The 27985-nt window shown below is 36.5% G+C and overlaps 1 protein-coding gene across 1 annotated transcript; it reads left to right on the top strand.

Annotated features, from left to right (window-relative positions):
* Positions 1-22: 22 nt before the first annotated feature.
* Positions 23-27985, top strand: vax2 (ventral anterior homeobox 2). Its single transcript, XM_007237826.4, has 3 exons — positions 23-1095; positions 4418-4605; positions 21451-27985. The coding sequence occupies exons 1-3, from the start codon at positions 846-848 to the stop codon at positions 21949-21951; spliced, it is 939 nt and encodes a 312-aa protein (XP_007237888.3). The 5' UTR covers positions 23-845; the 3' UTR covers positions 21952-27985.

Genomic DNA, 27985 nt, shown 5'->3' with positions numbered 1-27985 from the left:
TGTTCATAGGGTGCTGCGTACAGACCAATGGCTCTAAGCATCTTCTGAAGCCACCTCAAATCAGAAAAGATTATATTTATTTTTGAAATATAACATTGCTGGCCTGTTACCAGTCTAATGAAGAGAAAGGGAATGGTTTTAAAAGCTAGATAGCTAATGCAACCCCAAGCACTTGTATAGCCGAGTAGCATTCTCTGCACATCAGCCCCATGTTGACACCAGCACTGAGCTTTAGCACCACCAGGGCTGCATCGCTGGGATAACTGTTTCGTGAACAGGGGTGTCAATTAACCGGAGCACCATAAAACTTGCACAGAGGAGGGCAAAACATGCGCGTTAAACGTGTTTGTTGACTGGGAAAAGCATCGCCGTCTCTCAGATTTTTTTTCTTTTTACGTGGTTAAGCAGATAAGCACCTCCCAGTGCCTCGAAAACTCAATGCAGGCTACAGTAGGCTATGCATTTTCTTTCTGTGGGAGTGTGTGCGTGAGCGAGCGAGCGCGTGCGCTGGTGTGTGTGTGTTTATAGAGTGTAGCTGAGGAGGGTCCTTGGGCTCGTCCATAGGGGACCCCCCCTCCATCCTACACCTCCACCTGCATCCTGGTTTCCGTCTTTCGTCCAGAGCTGTGCGGAGGCTGGACCGCGGACATGCCGAGAGCGTCGGGGACGAGCTGGTCTCAGTCACTGCTCTCTGCGGCTGGACTCTGACGGGACTTTTCTTTGGAAGAACACAGGAACAGTGCAAGAGTGCAAGACGAAGTCCAAATAATTTAAGTAGTTCCACGCTAAGGAAACAGAGAGCGGAACCAACGCCGCCAGAAGCAGCAGCAGCTCCGGGTTGTTACATGTTTGACCAAGCGACGAGTATGGGCGATGGTGTCGCCGAAGAGCGAAACCACTGCGCACCCAGTTCAGTGTGCCGAGACCGGGCCAGGGAGTGTAAAAGCCGGCCCGAGCTTGGCAGCCGGTCCCCGGCCCAGAGCTCAGCTGACACCCCAGGCACCTCAGCCTCCACGCCGACCTCGTCTAGCGAGGACGGACACGAGAAAGTTTTAGGAGTGGACCCGGATTACTGCAGGAGAATTTTAGTCCGAGGTAAGAGCGCAAAGTAGTGTTTTAATGTAAAGGGGAGGTGTGGAAAATACTACAGCAGACTAGAGTAAAAAAAAAAAAAAAAAAATAATAGCAATAATTATTGTTATTTATAAAGTAAAAATACGATATAAAATAGTATCTTTATATATAAATATATATATATATATATATATATATATATATATATATATATATATATATATATGCAATTATTTAATGCAACTTTCACTTTTTCACAAAGTCTAAATTAATCAAATATATATTATTAATGCTACATTGCAAGATTAGTTAAGATTAGTTAGTCTCTTTTACGTTCAGTTGTTGTTTAATATGTATATAATATGAAGCAGCTATTCTAAAATTATTTTCGAATTCTATTCAGATTAAAATTCTTATCTAATATTGTGTAATGTTATTACGTGATTTTTTAAAACGTTATTAGTTTTGCACGTGTAGTTATACGTTATTTGTAATGTTAATGTGTAAGTATAATATACAGGAAATATTAGTATTCATGTTATGTGTCCTCATTCATGTTATTACCACAATGCGACTACAGGTTGTTTTTAACGTGTATTTGTTCTTAATTTAACCAACAGAGTTATTTTTTGGTTAGTGTTTTTAGATGATGTCAAGGTATGGCCTTCTAAAACCATTTTGCTTGATAGTCTCCAGAAACTGTTTTATAATGTATTGTTTACGTTTTATTTTTATGGTTTGTTAATAGTTATTTAGTATGTTATACCAGCATATAATAAATCTCTAATAAAAGGTTTTTACTTTATAATAATGCACGTATTTATTAAATACTTATAGTGCCATATTAGATACTAATTATTATTACTAGGGTAACATAAGGGTATTTATAACAACAGTTTTCACAACATGCCGGTATGTGAAAGAAAATATTTATCGTTTTGTATGCCCAATGTGCATCATAATTTCCATATAGCTTTGTTTAATTATTGCAGTGTTTTGTTTGCTGGGCTTTGTAGTTGTTGATTCATAAAATATTTTAACACTGTAGATGCTGAGAATTAACCAATAGGAATTTAATGTGCAGATGTAAAAGGGGCTGAACGAGAAAGGGCTGATCGGGTGTATTGTTGTCAAACAAATACTCTTCTTGAACGTGTGTAAGCGTGTGTATGCAAATGTAAGTGAACAATACAAAATACAAAAAGAATTAAAACTACTTTTATTTAAAAAGAAAAAAAAAATCACAGGCCACGTTGGTTCGGTGTTTTATCTAAAAGAGTTGTGTTTATAACGATTAAATAGGAGTAAGTTTATTTTTTGAAATGATTAGTAGATTTTCGTATTTTTCTATAAATTAAGCAAATAAGAGAGAACAAAATTACAATAATAAATATACATACGTTTTTTTCTTTTTCATGTGTTACTAGACATGTATTACAGTTTCACGCACAATTACTTAGAATAACATTTGACATTGTTAACATAGTAGCATTTCTTACTTAATCGTTCTACACTAATTTTGTAAGTATTTTACTGGGCAGAGAATAGATGATTATTTATTTAATGTATGTTATTAAATCTAATGTACACTTTACACTAGTAATAAAAAGTAAAAACAAGTAATAAAAACAAATTAATCGATGGGAAATATATATGGTTTCATAGAAACTGTTTTCTATTGAGTCATATACATTTCATGTTTTTTCAAAACATTTTTAATCATAGTATACACTATATTTGAAATTGTTTAAATTTTTACTGCTACTAGATTAACTGCTTCGCATTATTAAGCGGTTTTCACTTTTTGTCAGTGTTAATTAAAAAAAAAAAGATTAATTGACCAATCCAAATTGCAAAAAAAGAATTAAACCTTTGTTTACATTAAATTATATTGCAAATTAACACAGGATTTTCCGTCTTGTATAATTTTTTGAACATCTTGGAGGATGCTTTCTGTAACATTTTTAATGGACATAGCCAGAACCTACTGTTCGTTTTTTCAGTGTTGAACCATGCCTCAGTTTACCACTGTGTATGCGTAGTAAAACAGAAAAAAACTTAAACAAAAATACAGCCTAAAATAAATGTAATTTATAGTGATGCAAATAATTATACAGTGCAACACGGTTATTATTATTTATTGTTGCAGAATTAATTTCATTCTAATGCCTTTAAATCGTTAGCAGAGTGGGCTAGCCGCATTGTTGGTGACCGGATGTGATGTGCAGTTACGGTAGCAATGAATGGAGTCTCTGCCACTGCCGGGGGGCATTTGTGGGCAGCTTTGGACCACCGAGCTTCTGCCTCACGATCGCCATTCTCTCCTCAGTCAGTGCCACTGTGTGTTTTTAAAGCTCAGCGCTAAACCGGGGTCACCCAGGGGTCAGTGCGTCTGTGTCAGAGCCAGTTTAACAGAGTTCAGAAAATAAATATCGCCCACCATCAACATTAGGTCTGCTGAATTAAAACCAAGAGTTTAAACTACTGTAATATCAATTTTGGTATAACAAATTTGGCGTAAAATGTGTGCGTGGTGACGGTAAACACTACAGAGAGGTGGAGCTCTTGCCTTAGGTTGGAGAGGCATCCGCAGCTGAAGAGTCTTACATGTGTTTTTATAGATAGGTATTAATTATAAGGTTGTATAGCAGAGTTATATTCCATCTTCGTTGTGCTTTAGCAGCTAAAACCACAAAGTATTATCTCGTTTTTGTGAAATACTGATAGTTGGTTGTGTGTGCATGTTTGTATATATTTAAAATAGAAATTCACTGCGAACTATATATTATAAAGGCATAGTTTCCATTGAGTTGGGCTAATTAAAGAAATTAGATATTTCAGATTAAATTAACAAGTCACCGCGCATGCGCAGTAGCACATATGATACATGTTATGGGCAGTTTGCGTTTATATATACAAGTTGCTCTTTACATTGTCTCCTAAAACTTCCAAAATTACATAAATATAATATAAGAATATAATATTTTTAAACCGTTTTAAAAACCATTGTGGTGTACTTCTAAATTGTTATTTTATATATATATTCATATTTCAGTATCAGCTTTTGTGAGCAAAATCGGCATAAAAAGTTTTTTTTTATAAAATGTTGTTTATTTTTAAAATCACTATTAATACCATTTCTCGGTAGCCATGCGTTTATTGTTCGTTTATGCGTCGCTCAGACTCAGTCGTGATCGTAAAATCTGCGTTATGCTGCCCAACAACACAGAGCGCCACATTTATTAATAATGATGTGAAATTTTTAAGACTTTTGTTGTGAAGAATAAAATACTGTGCGCAAACGTATTGTAATTTACTGTTATTTAATTTCCTTTTTCTGTAGATGCTAAAGGCACTATCCGAGAAATCGTGCTGCCCAAAGGGCTGGACCTGGACCGGCCCAAGCGCACGCGCACGTCTTTCACTGCGGAGCAGCTGTACCGGCTCGAGCTGGAGTTCCAGCGATGCCAGTATGTGGTGGGTCGCGAGAGAACCGAACTGGCCAGACAGCTGAACCTGTCTGAGACGCAGGTGAGAGAGCAGCGTGCAACAGTATAAGAGACAAGAGCATGCAGCTTCGCTGGGGGTTTAGGCTGTGCAACGATTTTTAATTCGATAAAAAATATATATTAGTGTGGTTCACATGTATCCCTTCGTCCTTCATAATGAATTAATATTTTTAACTGGTTTGCAATTTTGCTATAGGTCTGGTAATCCACATGATACTAATATTTTACAGGGGATAATGAAATAAAAATCCCTCGGTGCAGATCAGATTGCAAACACGCACGAGCTAATTTAATATCGCTTCACCTCAGTTTGACCTGAACTGAGTCAGACTCCGTCAAACGCCCATAAGCACCCATAACCGTTTTGACTATCATCCATTGGTAAGGATCCGTCTCTGACACGACATTGTCAGCGCTTTGTTTGTTTATTCGAGTTGACCTGCTTGTGTGTAGATATGCTGATGGATCATATTAGTCTGTAATGGCTGGTGCAATGGCAGAATGCATAATTTTATTGTATGTATTTTATGTGTTTATGGCTATGATGAAGGAACCCGTGCCTTCGAGATTTGGTGCATAACAACTGGTCAAATAAATAAAGAATACATTAAAAATAGCAGCCTGCGTATCCCCCTGGGTTCTATGTGTCCTAAGTTGCTCGCTCTCTGAAAGTGATGTAATGAAGTGTCATTTTAGCGGAATTCACATCAACCAGTGCTCAGGTTTTACCACGAGGATTTACAGTAAGCTTACAGGTGTAAGCTGTAACAGTTTTGTTTTTCTCTAAATATGAATATTTAGAGTTTGCACCCGCAACTTAAACGTGAAAAAAGTGTTTGAATATTGAGTGATAACGTAGAGTTTCTCAATAATTGAAGGCATTTATGTATTATTCGGCAGCTTATATAGGCCTATTAATGACTGAATAACTTTTGGAGCATAAATAAATAAAAACAGCAGACACTGTCTACATCAATAATGTAACTTGAAAGAATTAGGTATAAAAAATTAGAACACAGAGGGAAAGTTGACCAAAAGGTAATGCTCAGGCAGACAAAAAAATAAGTATGTTTAATGGAATTTCCAGTGAAATATACCATGCCTCCCTAAAAAACAATGCGCTTATAACCCGAATCAAAGTACCCACACGAACTGCCCAGAGCTAGGGACTAGTTTTATTTAGCAAACATTTGGTTGAAGTTAGTTTGAGGCTGGAATATTTCTAGAGGCTAGAATATTTCTAGAGGTTGGATTTTTAATGTAATCTATTTATTGGGTCTAGCTGGTTTAATATAGATTGTGTTTGATATAAGTTTTGAGGTTGAACTAAAAAAATAATAATCAATGTTATCCACAAAACGAAGATAAAGCAAGTTAAATGTGCATGTGGGACAGATGTCTAAAACTTTTCTCATTGATGCAAAGCTTATTTTTATTATTACATAGTTAATAATAAACAATGGAAAGATAAACAATTTGCGTGTATGTATATATATATATATATATATATATATATATATATATACGTATATATATATATATATATACGTATATATATATATATATATATATATATATATACGTATATATATATATATATATATATATACGTATATATATATATATATATATATATACGTATATATATATATACATACATAGATAGATATGTAGAGAGAGAGAGAGAGAGAGAGAGAGAGAGGGAGAAATTGACAACGAAATAACAATGGGAAGAAATGTTTAAAAAAAATGTTACAGTTTAAAAAAAAAATAAGATAAAGAAAATGCCTCAGATCATTTTTGGTATACTGAATTTTGCTTCTCACCTTTGTACGTTAACATAATTTGTTTTTGTGTTTTGACACTTTGATGTTTATTTTATAATTTATTAATTGAATGACTGCGAAAGAAAAATAATTTTCTTGTGTAAAAGAAATAAGCCTTATAATCAGCCGAAACTTTAAGTGACCTTTTAACGACTGACAGAACTCTAATTGGAAATCAGAAACGCGAGGAGAACCAGAAAAAAAAACTGATGGCAGAGATTGAGACGGTTTCTCCAAAACAATCCTCACCTGTAGAAGATTTGATTTCCGAAATGTTCTTTATTTTATATTTGGGCTACAAAGCTAATAGCAAAAGCTACGAGGCTTATACACTCATCCTTACATATTTAGAGAAAATAGAAGTTGTGTATTTAAACATATATATTTATAGACATATTAGAAAGATAAAACCCAAATTAAGTTCACATTCAAAGACAATTAATTGTGCTACAGTCTTATCAAAGGCATTTTAACTGGAGGGATACGTCTCCTCCACCTGGTGGCGCTGGTTTTGATAGCCAGGCGACCACACATATTCTCTTTGATATATTTAACAACATTATGATTCATAATTTTTTCGGCTAATAATTTAAAAGCTACTTCTCATTGGTAGCTGTCCTGGGTCCTGAACTAGCTTAACTTTTGTTTCTGTTTACTATTAGTATATTGGAGCTGTCACAAAACCCCTTATATGTCCAAGAGCACGACTTTAAAGGAGAATGTACAAAACAATAATTTTGAACGGAAGATCAAGCAAGAATGTTTTAATTTTTTTTGAGAGTTATTTTTTTGACGCGAGATACGTTTAAGAAGATCTTTTTTTAACATTGAGTAATTTTTAATATATACAAATATATATAGCGTACAATGATATATTTATATACGTAAAACAATCGCGTTTTTATGTATAGCTTTCGTGATAGGCTAGTTATTTCAAGGTAAGCTAAGCTTTATTTTTCGCACAAAATATGTAATACAACGGAATTAGGTGTACTGTGCGATTGATCCGATTTCACGTTTCACGTTTCAGATAGTCAAGTTTAATTTCGTTTGACTAGGAAGAAACTATTCAGAAACGGGTAAGATCGGTTGGCTGAGTGTGAACTCAGTGGTTATGACGTGTGCACTAACCTTCCGCCCTCTGACCTAAAGGGTCGCTGTAGACACGCTCGATTAACGAAAACTATGTTTTTTTTTGCCTGGTCTGGCAGCAATATGAATTCACATTAAAAGCACCTCTTCCACCATTTGTACATTTGCTACAGGTCAGTCAAAATTCCAAAAGCGAATAGAAAAGCTTCTTTTGATCGCATTGTATGTTGGCCTGTTTAGCTGCATAAAATATGTTAATGAAACATCTATTCATTCAATCCCCTTTGGGCATTTTTAACTTGCTGTATTAGTGTGCTTAAAAGTATATACAGAATTCTTCTGGGTAAAAATAAGCTCCCAATTTTAAATAAATCGCACCCTTTCAAGTTAGTCCTTGAAAGCGCAGTAAATATTTTCGAAAACATTTTTGAGGCGCCTTTAGTTTTTTATTAATTTAACCAGGTTGTTTTGGCTGATGTTTTTGGGATGGCACCACCGTTCTTACTTCAAGGTCCTCTAAAATATTTAATTTCTCCAAACGTATCCTGAAAGCATCCCTATTAGAATCCGACAGCTTTGTTTTTGGACTAATACACTAAATTAAAGTTATTTAAAGTGGTTCTTTTACAGACCGGCTTTTGGGGACGTTCCTCACATACTAGCGGAAAAAAAATCTGCGAGTCTATAAAGCATTTGCATTTTCTATTTGATGAAATGGCTTTTAAAATCTACATGTATTTTAGACAGCTAGTAAGTGCTAGTCTAATATTCAGCCTCATTCATATTCACTGGTCGTGACACGCTTTTCTCTCTCAGCTCTAAACTGACTGGCGACTGGAGATGTCCTCTGTGTAGGGACAAGTTCAGGCCTATTTAGATTGGAAATGGATGCCAGATTTATTTATCTGTTTAATCTTTGCTGATAAGTAACATTAAATACATGTTATTTATACATGATTTGAGGGTTAGCATATTTATTTCTGTATTAAAAATGTAAAATGTATTTTATTTAGAGCGAAATGATTTTTAACTTAAACTTTCTGTCTTGGAACCAACATATGTTATGTAGCTAAAATACAACACAACACAGTACAACACAAAATAGGTTAAAAAATATTACATGCTTTAAAACACAGCACTAATAGGTTCAATCATAAATTCACATTTCCATATAGATGATTAAAACATAACAATTTGAAAAAAAAAAAAAAAACAGCTTTTGATGAACCCATGACAGAAAATGTTAAAATAGACAGCAAAAAATTAACACACCCGGACTGGCGTGTTTTGTCGTTTCGTCTTGACACTTTGCAACTTTGCAAACCAGTGCGTGTTTTATCTGGACCGAAAATTCTACATTTCATAAAAAGTGCTTTTATATAAATTCCCTCTACTTTTTGTGTCCTTCGGCGTACTGTGTAACAATTTATTCACTAATAACATACTCGTAAATTTCTGCTGATTTAAATCGCCTCGCTTGCGCAGACTCTGAAGTGCACTTCCTTACGTTTTGTATAGGCATTCTTACGCTCACAAGCCTTTAAGTGCCTAGAAAAGTTTATTTATTACATGTTTCCAGATTTTCAGTTGATATTTGTTTGTCAGTTGTAGTTGTATGCTGGAGATGTGTTTTGTTCTTTTTGATTGGGAGTTCATGAGCAGTTTCGGAACTCTGTCTTTTCAGAAGCTGAGCATGCGCAGTGTGTATACTCGGCTCCCACTTCATTGTGTAAGATAAAATGTGAATAAACAGAAAGCCAACATAAATGCATTTTAGACTGTCTGTCGTTGCCATATCGATTCAAAATATTTCTTTGCATAAAAAATGGAGATTGCAAGAAGATTACCGCATTTACCTGTAAGCAAAACTTTATTTTGTTTTAATGTTCTTCTTTTGTAAAGAAAACATTAATTCACATCTTAATGTAAAACCATTTGTTGTATATAAGCCAAGCCCTTGTTCCTAAAAGTTTTGTTTATAGTTTAGAATTCGGTCATTTCATGAGAAATGTGTTTTTTTTTTGTTCTGAAGTATTTTACCCACATCGCGAATGTTACTCCACAGGAAAGGTTTTGAGTTTTTTGTTTTAAGTCTTCAGATGAATCAGTGAGGTGATGATAAATAGTTAAAACTATTTGTGTTTCCTGCATATGTTTTTTGGTAATGACAGTGTGATTTGTTAGGATTAACTCACTTTGGATTTGTAAATGATGTTTCCTTCACTTGTTTTCTGAAGTCTCTAGATACTTAAGACATTCATACAGGCATCTGAAGTAACTGAGACTCATTAGACATGCACATATTTTCTGAAAGTCCTCCAGTACATGGGAGCTCCAAAGCCTCTATCCCCAGCAGGTGGCTCCCAGCTCCAGTGTAACACAGTGGGGAACCTGGGCCACAGGATGCATATTGACCAGTTTTCATAAAACAGCCCAGTCTGCTAAAATGATCTCGTTATTCACCATAGGATCGACTCACATTGTTGCATGTGTATCCAAAGTTATTTAAAATGATTATAAAGGTTGTGAGCCATATTGCAAAAACATCAAGCTTATGGGGAGCTGCTTTGAGTTCATTTAACACTCATAGAGCTGTAATTCTCTTACATAAGCCTTACCTTAGTGATCATTAAATGGCTTCGTACCACAGATCTTGCAGAGCATACATAGTGGTGCGCCATCTAGTAAAAATGACAAATAAATAAGCCTATAATCATCAGTGTGCAATCCTATTGTAACAGACATACGTCTTAGAGGAGTAGCAGTCTGTGACAGTAGCCTGAAAAGAAGTAAACTTTTTAATTTTCATTAAGAGTAAGTGTGAAAAAGATTATTGCATATATTTTGAAGTATTTATCCTGTCTGTTTATCATGTATTTTGATACAATGTTATAGACAAGATTATGTAAAAAAGATACGGTTTAGGTTTTGTATGACAGTAACAATGTATTTATATATGTTTTAACAAAATAACTCTTGTTAAAACATTTGTTGAAACTCCTGAGTTCCTACCTGTTGCCACTTAATTGCATGTTTTTTGGTGTGTAACAATGACACACTCCCACACACTTTAAAATACTACAACCTGTTTTGTGTGTGGTCTTCATTTGCAAGCTCCTTTAGAGCATGTTTAGTGCATTGTCTGATTTCATTGTTGTTTTCAGTCCAGCCATGGTAAAGCCATGGATTTAATGGTTGAAGGACCGCCTTAGCTGGCTTTATCAGGAACAAGTCAGAAAAGAGTGACAGAGAAAATACATGGGCATGCATTCAGTTTAGCTTAATTAACCAAATCTTAAAAGCATTGCTTTGTTCATGCCACATATATCATGCATGGTGTTTGACCTCTAAGTATGTTTTTCCCTTTTTTGCATTTGTGTCGAGCTTGAATGACACATGATGTATTTATTCCATTATATTAGGACATATGAGTCCATATGCTATGGTATAGGGCTTTGTCCAGGAGCCGATAGCTTTGCTGAAGTAAAAAAAAAGTAGAATAATAAGTCACTTGTGTGGTCACATGTGATCAGTGGGTCAGTCCATCAGTGTTTTTAATGGCTTAGGCCACTAAAATACACAAGACATTTTTTTATTCATTTGTATATAATCTGCTTCAGAATGTCTTTATGTTGTACAGAAATGTACCATAAAATACCCTGATAATGATCTAAACTGCCTCAAATTCAGTCTAATTCAAGTGTGAAAAAATACCCTTTAGTGTTCTGTTAACAAATATTAGCTCCTTTTCTCAAACATTTGGCTGCTAGTTGTGGGTAGAAGAATGGACCCATACTGCGTTGGTCAAGGAAAGCCTCTTAAAAATGGTAAACTCTTGCTTCAACATTGGTTGGCCAACAACCCAGAGCCAATCTGTGTACCCTCATCACTGGTAATACCATAAAACAGTCCTAAGCATGATTAAACAGCAGTGGATGTATTTAAAGGATAGATAACACCTCTGTTTGAAACATCAGCTTCTCCATGAGCCTAATGACCTCCTGCTGTCCTCTCTCAACCTCCTGCCTCAGTGTTCTGGGCAGGCATTTGCACTGGTGGCATACTAACCACTGGCTGAACCAATGCTCTGGTTAAATACTTAGAATATTCGAGTAGGTCTTGGTCATTGGCATTAATATAAATTACGGGTATAGGTATGATGGCACAGGAAAGCACTGCGCTGATATATTTTATTATTTTTATTTTCACACTATGCCTCACCAGCTTAGCTTTACATTATACAATCCTATTATATCTATTGGACGAAGAGAAATGGGTTGAAATGAAAATGTGAAGTTTACAAAAATGCTGGATAGTTGCAAAAGTAGATTAGACTAGCCTGAAAACAGAATTAAATTATGAAGTAAACCCTTATATAAATGGCATTGCGGGCATATTTGAATAGACTGAATATGTGGAATGTATAAGGTAGACATGGCACAGTGGGAGCAGATTTACCATCATGTCTCCGACTTCAGCCTACGAATCACCCAATGAATAAAAATGAATGCCTCTGCTGTGTGCTACTGTCCACAGAGGTCAGCCAGACAGTATCTAACATAACTGTAACGTAACGTCTGGGTGCTGGGAAGCTTGGTGTGTCTCGTTGGAAAAGAGAACTAAGACAAAGAGATACTGAGACAGAGCCAGACAGAGAGAGATGATTGTGCACCAACTAGAGCTAAGTAGTAGGATGATTTAGAAGTCAGCAAATAGCCTTTGAAAAAAGTCTAGAGTGACACAAATATAATTTGGACTATTTTATTTACATTTTACATTTTCATGTCATGGGTCAAAGTAAATATTTGGCAACAGAATCTGTAAAAAAATATAAATATCTACTGTTTTTGCATGCTTTATTTCTGCATTTATTCTTTTTTTAGTAATACCATTAGAATACATACTAATATTAGTATACATTGCATATGTATTTATTGACATGTTACACTAGTGGTAATATTAAATCATATTAATATATTTCTTCAACGAACATACACATAATGAAATTATTTTATTTAAAATCTCATAGACCCATATTTTATTCACAAGAAGACATATCAGAACACATATTAGATGTTAAAATTAAGACATTTTACCATTTCATGAAAAACTTTAACTCACTATAAACTTAATGAAAGCAACAATTAAACAAAAGTTGGGATGGGGTAACAAAGTGTTGAATAAGTAAACTACTCATATTAAAAAGAACCAGCTACTCACATAACTGGGTTTAAAATAGCATTTTAGAGAGGCATACTTTTTCAGAAGCAAAGATAAGAAGACATTCACTGATCTTTAAAAAAAAAAACTACATAAACAATTGTAGAACAAAATACTTTTTAACATTAAATTGTGAATACTTTCCAAATATCATGTGTATGAAAACAATAGGTTAATTGAACAAATCTGCAGATTGTTTGTTAAATCAGTGCTAAGTCAGTGCTGGTGAAAGAATTTAACAAAAGCCTGTGTTGTCTGGGGGAGCCTAGGAGAAATCTAGACCAGTTTAGCAGAGGTTTTATTCTTCAAACTGGTTCTGAAGATCCAAACTATTTTAAAAAGTAGAAAATTTACTTTCATATTTTACAAGCAATAATATTTAGATGTTTTGTTTTTTTATATGTTTTATTAAGTGAAAGTCACATACTGCACATTTTATTGGCTAAACACCGTTTGAGCTTAATTTTACATGTTGTATGTCCAAAATAATGTCACATTTTCTTTACGTATTTTTTTTTACCTATGGTACATCTTTTGCAGTGTGCAAAATTGTATTTCAACAGAGAATTTATTTAGTTATGTAAAAACCTGAGAACTGCGAGTTTTATGGAAAAGCCTTGTCAGAGAACATTTTATAATCTGTTTTTTTGCTTATAAATATTTATATAATGATGTATTAATGATAACGATTTGTGAATATTTTAAATAGGTTCATTCGTTCAGTAAGTATGAGGGCTTGCACTGTATGTAACCTGCTGACTGTCACGGCAGGGTCAGAAGTTCAGCTGTGTTGTGCAGTATGTGTGTGTGTGTGTGTGTTTGTGTGTGTGCAGCATCGTGTTTTAGCTCATACTGTATTAACGCTGTGTGTTGATCTTAGATCAGCTCCTCTCTTTCAAATCCTTCTCTTTAAATCCATGTGTCAGCAAAATAAACTGCTTTCAGATCAGTGTAACTGGGAGATAAAGTGTGTGTGGGTGCATCTCGTTGTGTCACTGGCCGGGCAACACGTAATGCAATTACCTGAATGGATCAGGCAGAACAGAAACCTGCTAGATCCGGAGGATGAGTTCACTAGCAGAATGCGTTTTAATAGGAGCTGCATGCGGGACATGCATTTTTACTCTGCTCCGCTGCTGACTTCACTCAGAGGAGCCAGGAGTGACTTGACACAACGATATATTGCACATTTTTACACCATCACCAGTTTAGCTTTGTATGTGCTTGTCACGCATGACACGTCTGACTTTATTAAGTAGGTCAAAACTAGGTGGAAAAAGACATATATGTTATATATATGTTTTTTATCTTAATTTTCTTGGCATTTTTATTTATTTTTTATAAAAAGAGTTGTTTTTATATGCACCTGTTCTTTACAGTTTGAAAAAAAATGATGTAAGACATGTGATTTAAAATGACTTTGGAAACTTTAAACTTTTTGCTTTGTTTGTTTTTACAGTTATGAGACAGAAAGGATGTCACGTTTTTAGTTTTAGGTGCGTTTTAAACATTTTATGATTAATGGCCCACTATAAACATACTGAAATTACTTACAATTAAAATGAAATATATTTATGTCAATTTATGTTCCCCTATTTTTATTTTTTTTTTTAAGAAATTTGCCATTTCACATATGTATGATTTTGTTCCATGATTTTGGCGCTTTGGGGGACCAATGGAGGCGCTGTAGCTCAAAACTTAGAGCATCATCCTCTCAGTCTCGGTCCATATACTGTTAGATTAATTGCCTTATGTCAACCACAACACCTTAGGCACCAGGGCCAAGCCCTTTTGCTAGGGGTGGGACCAGAGCACTAATAATAGTCAAAGTGCTTTTGTACTTAGACGGATTATGGAGCCACATCTACCAACGAATTGGTAAGACACAGTTGACCCTTGGCTGGCTTCATCATGTGTTACAGCAGTGAAGGGCCAGGACTGTGGATCAGGCCAGGATGAGGCCAAGAGGTTGAGCAGGAAAGCAGGTAAAATAAACAGAAGGAGGAGAAACATGAGGATGAAGGTCTGGGTGGATTGGTGGGCATCGACTGTGTGGAAATGTTGGTGAGAGAAGAGGGGATGGGGTTGATTGAGGGAAAAATATAATAGAGAATGGATTTGAAGTAGAGTCAGGCACTACACACCCAAGCCAGTGCTAGGTCAACTCCTTCTCCACCCCATCTCTCATGATTAATTGGCTGCCTATTAACTCTCCTGTGAGTTTGGGTCAAGCTCTAGCATATGTAGCAATTTTCTATTCTCAGTCCACATTACAGTGTGACCTAGAAAGCTCATCTCTGGGATCTCTTGGGATCAAACAAAGGTCAAACAGTTTCTAGTTCTTCTTTTGATGCTGGTTCAAGAGCACCACCCTGAATTGCAGACACAGCTTTGCCAGTAATACACTCAGCAACTGCACTTCTTGCAGTGTGACTTGGTAAAAGATGTTATGTTACCATGCCCTCATCATTAAATATGGAGCTGCATAAGAGATGCTGTAGGCTGACTGAGACTTTGCACACCACATGACTGCGATCATCCTCGAGTGCACTCTGTGCTGCGACCACATTCACTGTAGGTCATTTCATATGCATACATTGCAAGCCGTAAAAGCTGGGTAGCATTTACCTTGAATGTTTACATGGGTGCCGGATCATAAACAGGCAGATAACACAGAGGGCAACTGCTCTCAAAACATTCAAAACATGTCCATGCCATGCCATTTAATTGAGCAATTTGTGCAGCTGATTGACCACTGTGTCATAACACCAGAGTCCTTAATAAAGGCAAGGTGGAAAATCTGAAGTAGGACCTTGAGGAGCATAAATCGGGTTTAGCCCAGACCTCCAGTCTCCACAGAGTGGTCGAGGTCACAAAGCAGTCACTTAATAACCGGAATGCATGATTGTGTTTTGCTCAGCCGGCTGTTATCACATGTATAGGATCAACGAGGTCAGTTAGCGTGTTAGCCTTTGCATGAGGTCAGCAAAAGGTCAGGGGCAGGTGTCCCTCTCGCTGTGGATTTTCATCTGCTGGGTCACTCTAAAAGATTAAAGTTCCACTGTTATTAGTTATCCACTTCACCTCTCAGGCAGTTTCCAACTCAGAACCCGTTAGGATGGTATGGATAGTAGAGCTATGTGGAATTTTCAAATTACTCTGAGCAGAGTGGGGTAGAGAGAGTATCATATGCATTAGAGATCAAACTGAAGAAGATTTTTCCAACACTTGTATCTGTAGAGGATGAGCTGTGACATCATGCTCAGCTGTTGGAACCTATTGTTTTAAGGTTCATTGTGCTTCAGCTAAAATTCTTGTGTAGATTACTGTACATTTTCACATAAGGAAGTACATTTATGGATTAGGTCTGGATTAAGTCTATTAGAGAGCTTCCCAGTGACACTGCCCTAAAAATAAAGTTTCCTTAATGGTTCTTGGCTTAGACCTAGGCTTCGAGGAAACACTTTACCACCACACTCAGCTGTTAGGAATGATTTTTGTGTAATACAAATGATTGTATTTGTTTTATTATTTCCCTAGTTTATCATACATTCCAAAGTAACAGCGCAGCTGTTTTGATACTGAACAATATCATAGAAAAAAATAATTGTCTTCGTAGAAGGTTCACCCCAAAACAAAATCTGCAATCTGTGTTCATGTCAAGTCAAGTCAAATAACAGAATGTTAATTATATTATACACACACTGTATTGTTGAATAAAGCGGCAGCATACTGTTTAGCATGCTGTAAAAAAAAGGTGAAATGCACACTGCAGCAGAGCAGAGTGGATTGAAGCAGTGCTAGAGAGAGAGAGAAAGAGAGCAAATCCAGGTCACGCAGATCTCTCTGCGTAATCTCTGCCCCAGCGCTGAACCCTGGATCCCATTAAAGCGGATTTCATTCCAATAGTGTAGATGTACGATGGAGGAGATTTGCTTTCTTCTCTCCTCTCCTCCACTTTTTCATCCTTGTTTTGTTCGCCATCATGGGCTTTTCTCCGCGTGCTTGAAAAGTGGGCTTTGCTCCACCCACTAAACTGCTGGAAATTTACGACAGTCAGGAAGTAGGGGCTGTTAGGTGTGGCAACCAGCCACAACCAAACTGGCACCAGGATTGAGCAGACATCAGAACATAACAGAGAGAGAAAGAAGGAAAAACATACAAAAGACAGTAATATCAACAGTCTACGACAATTATGATTAAAAACTGTGTGGTACTTTTTAAGAGAGTAAGTCACACAATCATTTAGTGAATTTCCCAGAGTTCTAATGTGCAGGACCAGAATTAAAAACCAGTGGTTCACTGATTTATTCTCCCCCTCTTTCTCTCTTCCTCACTGTGTACTGAATATGTGTGTGTTTAGATAAAGACTGTGGCGTCAGCATGCTCAGAGGGATCACTAACAATCTCATTATCCACACACTAATGGCCGAGCTGAAGCCATGATCTCACTGCTCTGCCTGCTCGTCTGCTCCCTTCTTAATGTGGATTCCCACTGCAGTGTCTGATCACCCTACCCTTATAGATAAGTTATGCAAGTGATCTAAACTGTGTGTTATGTGAGCTGAATTGTGTTTCGTGGGGCAAAAATTATTAGTTGTAAACATTGAGAAAACAGGACAGACTGTTTTACAGAATTTTTAATGATAAAATATGGATAATATCATATTTAAGAGAGTTTTCCTGGCTCAAAGCACTAATGTTAGTGTGTTTCTTTAGCCATTATTGAACATTACATTACATTACATTACATTACATTTGGCAGACACTTTTGTCCAAAGCGACTTACAATAGTCAAGTACAAAGGTAATAGAAGTTTAAAGGTAAAAAATCTTTAGATAGGGCTTAAAAGAGGTCGAAGGGAAATAATGGGATAGAGGAGTGAGAGAGAGTAAGTGCTCTTTGAAGAGCTCTGTCTTCAGGAGTTTCTTAAAGATAGCGAGTTCCTGTTCAGGTAGTGGAAGGTAGTTTGTTCCACCATTGGGGAACTCTGTATGAGAACTGTCTGGATTGCTTTGTGTGAGTGTTTGGTAAAGCGAGGCGACGTTCATTGGAGGAGCACAGCGGCCAGGAGGTAGCGTAAGCCTTCAGGAGTGATCAGTGCAGGTAGGAAGGAGCTGTTCTGTCATCAGCTTGTAGGTGATTGTAAGAGCTTTGAATATGATGCGTAGCGTAAGCCTTCAGGAGTGATCAGTGCAGGTAGGAAGGAGCTGTTCTGTCATCAGCTTGTAGGTGATTGTAAGAGCTTTGAATATGATGCGAGCATCAACTGGTAGCCAATGGAGCTCAATGAGCAGTGGGGTGACATGTGCCCGTTTTGACTGGTTGAAGACCAGACATGCTGCTGTAGTTATTGTCCAGTACACGGTTTGGTTAATCAGTGCCTCTTTAAAACAGATCAGGATCTGCTACTAGTAGATTTGAATAGAGCAGCAGGGACATTGAGGAGAAATCTGCAAAGAAGCGAAAGATCTGATTGTATTTACAGAAAACAAGAAATTCTTCTTTCTTTTTAACACACTGAGATTTGTTTCTAGATACAAATTCTAGTGGAATTTTCAGTGATAAAAGCCCATATAGCCCAGGGTCCCAGGACTGCTGCACAGTACTGTATGTATAATACATATAGGAAACATGCTGACATGGTATAAAAACAAATATGTGTGTATGTGTGTCACCATCACCCTTGCCATGAGTTAATGTCTGTCTGTCGCCTCAGCACATGCATGATGGACCCCAAGGTTACATGACTGTGCGTTTTGGCTCATGCAGAGGGTGGTCATATTGTTTACGTGAGGGACTTGTATGTGCTCTCTAGGGTGAAATGTCCTGCTGTGTCGACTGCTCTCCAGGCTATTAGAGAGAAGCCGTCGTTCAGCAGGAAATGCACAGAATGTGCATGATTCAGTCGTTTTCATGCTTCACTTCACCATCCCTGTTTCACTGCTCTCCGGTGACTTTTGAATGAATGCCTTTCCAATAATGGAAGCCCATGCATTTAGCGCATGACACATACAGAGAGTGTGAGTAAAAGTATATCATGAAATGGCCACTGGCTTTCTTTCCGCTTGCCCTGCTGGGCTGTGCTGCGGAGGCCTACAGCACACCAGCCTTATTCCAGCAGTGAACACAGAGATAACTAGTCCATTAAAGCAGTCACAGTCAAACAACCTGCCTCCTGTAAGTGTGTGTACTTGTCTGTATGGGCACAACAAACACAACAAACTCAACAAAGGAACAAAGTCTGTTGTTTTAGTTCAGTATACTAAAGTACTGTGTGTGTACAGTGGAGCCCAAGATTCCCAGTCCACATGGGAAAATACTTCATTATTTTCTCATTTATTTAAAGGTTGTTAACCATAAATCATGTTAATCAGTTAAATAATTAAGTTTAAGATTTAACATAAAGCAGAAAATCTGAGATTTTTGTACAGCAGCACAAATGTGCTTAAATATAAACATTGTCCTAGTAATAGTGTAGAATCTATTCTATGAAGTATTTTCAATTATTTATATTTATCTTTTAAACTATTTTGCTGATTATTTCTTTGTTAAAACAAAAAGAAACATTTTTATAGGACACCCCTGTGTGTGTGCATTTTGGTTGTTTTTTTTATACATAGTTAAGTCTATAGGAAAACTAGACAACACTGTAGCTTTTAGGAGTAAAATGCTTTTTGCAATATTTATGTTTTTATCTTATGTTTATCTTGCGATTAATACTTTTCTTTCTGATCCACCTACAGCTTTATTCAAAAACAGTTAAAATTAATAATAAAAAATCTTGTTTAAATTGACTAACTTTTATTGTACTGCATTTAAAACGCAATGTAAAAAAAAATGAGCTGGCTAAACTGCTAATAGGAGATTCATACATTCATACATACATTCAGACTGTGTGGACTAGGTTGTGAATTTGGGTTAGGGTAAGATTTAGGATTGGGCTTAAAAAGCACAGGTAGTAAGATATATATTTTTACTAACACTATTGAACAAGGTATAAAACCCTTTTGTGGACATAAAAAACAAACTGTATGGATCAAGCCAACCAAAGAGGCTACATATATCTGTCATTAGTTTTATGTGTCCACATGTAGTTTGTTTGTGTGTGTGTGTCTATATGTAACTGCCTCAGCTCCCTGAGGGTTAAATGTAGCAGGAGGCGATGGGTAGAAACTCGGTCAGGGCAGGATGCATTTTTTATTGCTCTGATTTTTTTCTCATTCTCAAGCATGGTTGATCACAGCAGACACAGAAACACGCTATATCACACAGCTTCAATTAAAATTGCAGAACAAGCTGAGTTCAGCAGAGTTCATATCCTTCCATGACCTGTGTGCCCCTCACTGTCAGGGGGCAAACACTGCAGTTACAGCATCTGTTCTATGAAATAGAGTAAATGTGAATCTTTTACCAAGTATGGTTCAGTCTCTATTTTAGAAGTTTTTTTTTTTTTTTTTTTTTTTAACAAGTAATGGTGTTTTTTTCTTTCTTTTTTTTCATTTTTTTTACTGTTTTTCTCTTACATTTAATAAAATTAAATAGAATTTCAGTTGCACTACATGTAACCATCACGCAACGTTTTCACCATCATTATTAAGACAAGGATCTGGTTCTGACATTTACCATTTTGTTTCATACTTGATTATTATAAAATTAAAAAATACAAAAAATGATTTATATTCGATATTATCTGATATATTACCCTAACTTGACCCTGTTACAGTGATTTAGACTATCCAAATAGCCTACCTCTGCCTGGAGCTTGCTCTAATATGGATGTTTTTATGTAGTATTAAAGAGCATGTTCTAATATGTTTTTTATTATTACCCTCAAATATACACTAGAGTAGCACGGTTTGGCAAGATAGCACAATTAGTCTGAACACCGTGTTCAAGTTTTCCAGAGTTCCTCCTCCTTTACCTCAGCCAACACTGAGCGCGGTCCGCACTTCGCGAATAAGAAAAGAGTGCCAAAATCCTGCGTTTTAAAACACATGAATCTGAGGAAGATTTATTTGGACGTTATTAAAGAACATTTTAGAGCAAATTTTTAGTAATATATTTGTGAATGATGACCAATGTGTTCACTGCCACTAAAGAAAAGTGTCTAAAGCATTACAGTGCATTGCAGTAAATTACGCATCCTCTTACATATTTGTTGAGTGCAGTCCTTTAAATAGGGCGCTTTGTTCATTTGAAAATCTTAATCTGATTTGAGCTGAAAAAGCAGAAACGTCCAGAGAGAGAAAGAATAAAGAATTTTGTTCTATTTTAATGGACGCTTCGTTGTGTGTTACTCTGTGGAAATAGTTTTTTTTTTAAAGAGAGCACTCTCTATATAATATTTAAAAAAACTTTTTCGTTTTTTACTTCACACAATTGTATTGCTAAACTGTCCAATTTTACCTAATGTCTCAATTTATCCAACATTTCACAATGTAAGTTGAATGTGTTTAATTTTTTTGGACTGTATTGTGTAGATATACTTTCCTTTCTCTGGACACATGTTTTTTATTATTTTTTTCTTTTAGTCAGAGTCTTCTTCTTTATTCTAACAGGTGAAGGTGTGTTAGAATGTGTTAGGTATGTTGTTTTGGAATTTGTTTGGATCTTCTCGAAAAAAACGTCTCTCTAGAGAGTAACACACAAATAATATCCATTAAAATAGAACAAAAAAAATATTTTTTCTTTTAGCCAGTTAAGTCTGTTCTTTCTCATTCCAACAGGTAAAGGTGTGGTTCCAGAATCGGCGCACCAAGCAGAAAAAGGACCAGACGAAGGATTCGGACAAGCGCTCGTCCTCCGCCTCTGAGTCTTTGGCCACTTGTAACATTCTGCGGTTGTTGGAACAGGGTCGCCTGCTGTCCGTTCCTGCCCCTCCGCCCAACCCTCTGCTCGCTCCTCCCCACCCGGGTAACGGCTCTCTGCTGGGCAGCCCGTCCGTGGCCTCCTCGTCGCCCGGCCTCAGCAGCACCAGCAGCCCTCCGGGGGCGGTGACCGGCGGGGGCGGAGGTGGGGCTTTCGGCCTGTCTCTCTCTTCTCTCGGGGGCACGCCTCCCTCGCCTCGCCTGGGGGTTCCGCCGCCCTCACTGTTCTCCGTGCCCCTTCTGAGCGGAGCGCATCACGAACTGAGCGCCGGCTACGGCTGCGGCTCCTCCGCTTTCGAACCCTACATGCGGATAGAGAGAAAAGAGGGGGACCTGGGGGGCAAGAAAACGGTTTCCTAAAGCAGGAGTTCTCAACTCCAAACCTGGGGACGCACTGCACCTGCACTGTTTAAAATTTCCCCCAAATCATCTCACCTGCACTCCCAAACATAAATTAGGTGCCAAAAAAGGGGGTTCTTGGAATGACGCCTTGGAAGAGCCAGCTTGGTTCTTTAACAAATTTAAATTTAACGAAGGAACCACGAACCAGCAGGAACCTTTTATTATATTAAGGAGTAGATGTATTGGAAAACGTCTCTAATGTTTTATATGATCACCTCTACACTGAGGCCTATTTTCATCACCTGAAAATCCCAGATTTTTCTATTGGAATGTCCTGCTCTTCATATTTTTTCATATAAAACGTCTCTAATGTTTTATATGATCACCTCTACACTGAGGCCTATTTTCATCACCTGAAAATCCCAGATTTTTCTATTGGAATGTCCTGCTCTTTATATTTTTGATATATAGACAAAAATACACCAGTATAATAGGCAGATTCTAAACATGGTTACCCAAATACTCTCCCAAACTTAGTACAGTCATTTTTACTCAAAAAGTTATGCTAATACTATTATATCTCTTTACACAGGACTAACTACACTGTTTGTAATAAAATATGCAGGTGGCCAGTATTCTATAAACACTGATGATATATAATATATGCTCATAAAATCATATTGTGTCTCATGATGAAAACAATACAATATTAATAAATAAATCCATATTCAGCACTGTTTCTCTGTAAATATGAAAATTTAAGCCTTAAGGTACTTTTATCTCTTATATCTTTATTTTGAAGCTTGTGTTAAGATGATTCTCAGGTGAATCTGATCTACTCATTATGTACAAAATTGTTATCTTAAGTGCATGTTGTCATTAAAGCAAACATGGGACACACCACACCAACTTCTGAACTTCTGAAATGAATGTTAAAATATTACGTCTAGTTTAATGTCCAATTTTATGCAATTTACAAAATGGAAAATAGTCCAAAATAATAGCATTTTCACCGGTTCTATTTAATAATAACTAATAGCTTTAGATTTCACTTCTGACTCCCACTATACATGCTTATAAAATAAATGTGCCTAAAAAAGCTTAGTGATGCCATTACAGACCCATTTTGTTCCTATACTTAACAATGGATGCTTCTTGAAAAAACATTATTTATACACATGAAAAACCTTTCAGAACTTCACAACAAAGGTTATATACTAATTAATTAACCCAGCCAAGAACTGCATATGATACCCTTTTGAGATGATATTTTTGGTATTATTGATAATGGCCACAACTAGACCAGCAGCTCACAAAGAGTTTGAACGCTTATCAACCTGTTGAGAAATAATTGAAACTGTGCAGGGCAGTGAGTTTCCAAGACTGGGGTTGAGAACCGTTATCCTAAAGAGTTGCTCAGCTTATGGATCGGACCCCTCACTGGAACATGTCCTCCTTTACTCATCCTGGTGAGAGCGACCTGCTCTCCAGCTCAGCTCAGGAGGTGTTACGGAGCGAAGAGGGGCTCTCAGACTTATAATGAACAGAAACAGAATGAGAGAGTGCATCCACCTCTGATTTGGGATCCCTCGTCTGTGTCTTCAGACTGTGCTGGTGCTTTCCACCATGTTATGATGACAGGAAAAGAGCCTCTGCCTCTGCTTTGCAGGGTGAGGGTGCACTAAAGAGGTGCGTATGTCTGTGAAAACACAGGAGGACACCCTGTAATTAACCGCAACTGCATCCAGTACTTATAAGCGTTTTTGAATCTCTTCCATTTTTGAATTTCTTGTGTGTGTGTGGGTGTGTGTGTGTGTCGCAAAACAGCCTCAGGCTTAGTCTATGTGATTAAAGTAAAAAAAAATAAAGTTCAACATTGTTACTGTAATTGTGAAAGGCCAAAACTGCTTTACGGCAGATGTTGTATCCAAATGGGTGTTAAAAAAAAAGAAAAAGAAAAAAAGATGATCGAATGATTCATGTCAATATGTTTGATGAACTTTGTGGTATATGTTTTATGCTGCTCTTAACTAGAATTGTCATAATGGGGGAGTTTTTTGTCAATGTATATTTTGTGCATGTGAGAGTGTAAAAGACAGAGATAGAGAGTCACATTTTTACGAGTGCTTCTCTAAAAATATTATCCAACCAGCGCTATACTGTAGAATTATTGGTCCATATTTTCCTTCCCTTATAAGTACATTCCTCTAATTTATATACAATGCCAACTTACCTCCCGCACACTCTTAAAAATAAATGTGCTTTAACTCCTTCTTTAAACGATGCTGTAGAAGACCCACTTTGATTTTTATAAAGAACCTAACGTGAAATAATCTTTCACTTAATGTAAAAGATTTTTTATACCTAAACATATATATTTTATAATTTTTTTTCCATTAGTACAGATATGGAATCAAAATAGTTTTTTTACTGCATTACTCAAAGAACCATCTAAAGCACCTTTCTTTGTACGAGTGCTGTCTCGTTTCCACAGGACTTTTAAAACAAAAATCAAGAAACTCGGTTTGGTTAAAAATAAAATTTACACTCTGTCTAATCTGGAACTAAATACTAGATACTCTCTTTTTGAATGTTGTGGGTAGTGATTTGTTTCGATACAACATTACTGCCCACTTTCAGACACTGGCAAGGATACAAAACTACCTTTGAAGCTCAAAAATTACATTGGTGAATGTGAAATTTCACACAAATAATATATATAAAAATATATAATTTTTTTAAACAAAGTTGTTCCTATAAACCAGAAACTGATGGCAGGGAAAAGCTCTTTTTGAATATTCTTGCTTTATTCTCCAGTATTATCTATTTTAACAGTAGTGACTTTCTCAAGTGTAAGCTGCAGAATGCTTACCTTGAGGCTCATTATTAGCTAAACCTATTAGGAAAAGTAGAAAATGTTTTTGGAAGTAGTCCTGTATTGCTTTTGTAGGTTTTCAGAAAAGCAGTTTGACCCTTCGCCCACTTTGTCTTTAAAAGATTGTTTTTCCAGTTTTAAAAGTAAAATCTTCCTGCCCTTAATACAACCAGTGCAACTGGCTCAGCAATTCAGCTCTGTTGGCCCTGCTTTTAGGCTAATGCTTCTAGCTTAAAGAACTAGCTGGCTAACTGTTCCCAAATGTAGGCTTGAGGGGCTAATTAAGACACTTCTGAATGGCTAGCGGTCAGGCTACACTTTGTACTTTGTACACATAATGCAATGCATTATTTGACAGTTTTTTTTTTCATTTTGTGGTCTTATGCAGTGTTAACCTGCTTAATGAAGGTAATGAACAAAGCGGATGGAGGACATGGCAGCGCTTTTGTTTAATTAACAATCAGGCTCGTGTATCGAGATGCAGCGATTAGGTTTGTGGCCGTTCTGTTTCTGTTTGATGGTGTCTTTGCTTTCCCATGATTCAGTGCGGCTAAAGGCTCAATGATTAGCCTCATTAGCCTTTGGTGTGTTTGCTGCCCTGGCTACCCATCCTGTGCCGCTATGTTCTTTTGCATTTTCTCTCGTACTGACTGTGGAGCTGCTTCCTTCATTAAGAGTTTCTAAAGACATCATCTTCAGATGGTCTGAAAATATCTGGTTGCAAAAAAGATAAATACATTGAATAGTTTCAGTCAAAATCAAATTCTAACCTGCCTGTTACAGTTTTTAGAACAGATGAAAAACACCCTCTGTGCTTTGCAGTGTGTGAACATTACTTAATGAATGGACCTGCGGAAATGGTAAAATTAACATTTTTTTATATTCTGTTTAGTGACTATAGTTCCAAAGTGTTGCATATTGGCTAAATATTCACAATTGCTGGTAGAGTGAATTAACTTCAGGATGAGTCAACAAGAGGACCACTTGGTATTTGTTTGAAGCGTGGGCTACACACAGCCCTCTGTTCTTATTCATCAAGCACTTTATTTGCGTATAGGAACTTCCTGAAGTCTCTCCTTTCCTATCTGTGAAGATAGCCGTTTACACTGTGCAGTCGGAAAAAGTTGATGTTGCTCCATTTGTAGCTCCATTCAAAGGTGCCATAGAAAAATGCATGGTTGCAGTATTTATCATTGTTGCTGTTAAATGCTGCTTTGAGATCAGTGTAGTTTGTGGAGCTTATTAGGTTTCTTAGTAAACATAATTAGGAAGGCAAAGCAAATCAAATCAAAGCAAAGGTGAAGGTCTGACCCTGACCTGTGTGTATCTGTACTGGACTCACACCTTTAAATGGTGTAAACCCTTCAGGCCACAAGTTGTGTGTTGAGGTCTTTGAGAGAAAAACCTCTGACCCTGAAAAATGAGGTAAACCTATGGAGAATTCCATCCCATTGGCTTATTTGAGCTTTTGCACTCTTGTCACGGTTATTCAGAGTGAACGATATTGCATGTTCAGTTCTCAAGAGAAGCTCTGTTGAGTCCTTTTGTTGCTGTGCTGTTGTCATACACTGTGTTGCTTTCAATAAGCTGCATTTATAATTTACAGTCTTTTCTGTTAAATATTTACTATGGTGTTAAACAGGACAGGCATTACCTTTTCCCCTGATCTCTATTTTCCACATTTTCTTCACGATTTGGCTAAAAGAGGTTCTTATCGAATCTCCTGCTTTCAACATCATTTCGGGGCTGTTTTTTTCTGGTGTTTTTTTGCTTACCCCCCTGACAAAACTGCTTAGAGTGGATTAGAATGAATGTTTACTAAAAACAACTGTAAATCGCTTGACACAAAACGTTAATTCCCCCAATCAATTGTAATTAAAGCAGCAAATTAATTGTATTGTAACTGGTTTCCTGCAGTTGTGTAACCATGTGTTGCTTGTGTGTGTTAGAGAGAGAGAGAGAGAGAGAGAGAGAGAGAGAACATTATGCTCGATCACAATGTATCCAGAAAATCTGAGAAAGCAGCACAAAAGCTAGCAAAGTGTCTGAATTCCTGTGAGGTGGGGGGTCAGTGACACAATCAGAGAAGCAGAATGTGCTGATTGCGAATCCCCCCTCCTCAAAACAAACTCCCTCAACAACCCATTCTCATACAAAATTGAAACACCTAAGCATCCACTTACTCTTTCTTAAATCGTAAACATATTTCTACAATATGAGAGAGAACACACTGTGAAACATTACACTTTAACTGTCAGACACACTCTTAAAAATAAAGGTGATAAATGGAGGGTTTTTGGTTTCATAAAGAATCCGTCTGTAAAGCAGCACAGGGCTGGAAGAACCTTTATATCAGTAAAGGACCTTTTTTAATCCTCTAAAATACAGTATATCTCTTTTACAATAATGATTCTGTATCAAACCAAAATAATTTAAAACCCCTCTGTAGCACCATTACTTTAGGAGTGCAGAGTAAAAGGTAAAGGACAGGTTTATATATACAGTTCCACACTGGTGCGATTGTAACGTGAGCTTTTCTTTTTTTTTTTTTGTTCAATGAGATTGTGTAACCTTTTTTTTTGTTCTTGTTTTTACACACAGACAGAATTTGCGTGTAATTAAGCCATAAAGTTTTTTGGCAGTAAATCTCGTGTAACCATGTCAAGACATAACTGGCACCAGCTTCTCACAAATGAAGAAAAAAGTTAACATGAACTGTATGTAAATATACTGTATGAGTCTTTGCACAGTACTTTCATGTTGGTATCATGTGATCTTACAGTTGATGAAGGACGAAGGAAAGAATGAAAAAAAAAAAAACAGAAAAAAACTTTATAAATGCTTTACAATTCTTTGTCTTATTAACAATTTGCACTTATTTAAAAGAAAAACGTTTCTTTGTGTTTTCTGGTGAAAGAGCTGTTTTGATGCTCAGGCTATGAAAGCCAAGATATTGTAAAATATGTATATGTATTTTTATTCATATGCATATAAATATATGTCTATGTAATTAGCCCTTTTGTCTGTCTCCTTTTTTGACAATGGTGTGATTTGATTTTTGTTTTACTAAAAAAAGGCCACAATAATGAACTTGATTTGACAGCAAATTATATTGGCAGTATAAATACTAAAATTGATTTGACTGTAATTTATCATTAAAAAACAATATGAGAACAA

Source organism: Astyanax mexicanus, chromosome 8, assembly GCF_023375975.1.
Source record: "Astyanax mexicanus isolate ESR-SI-001 chromosome 8, AstMex3_surface, whole genome shotgun sequence".
Taxonomy (NCBI): Eukaryota; Metazoa; Chordata; class Actinopteri; order Characiformes; family Acestrorhamphidae; genus Astyanax; species Astyanax mexicanus.
The sequence above is the reverse complement of the archived record's forward strand: the minus strand, read 5'-3'. Positions and strand labels throughout refer to the sequence as shown.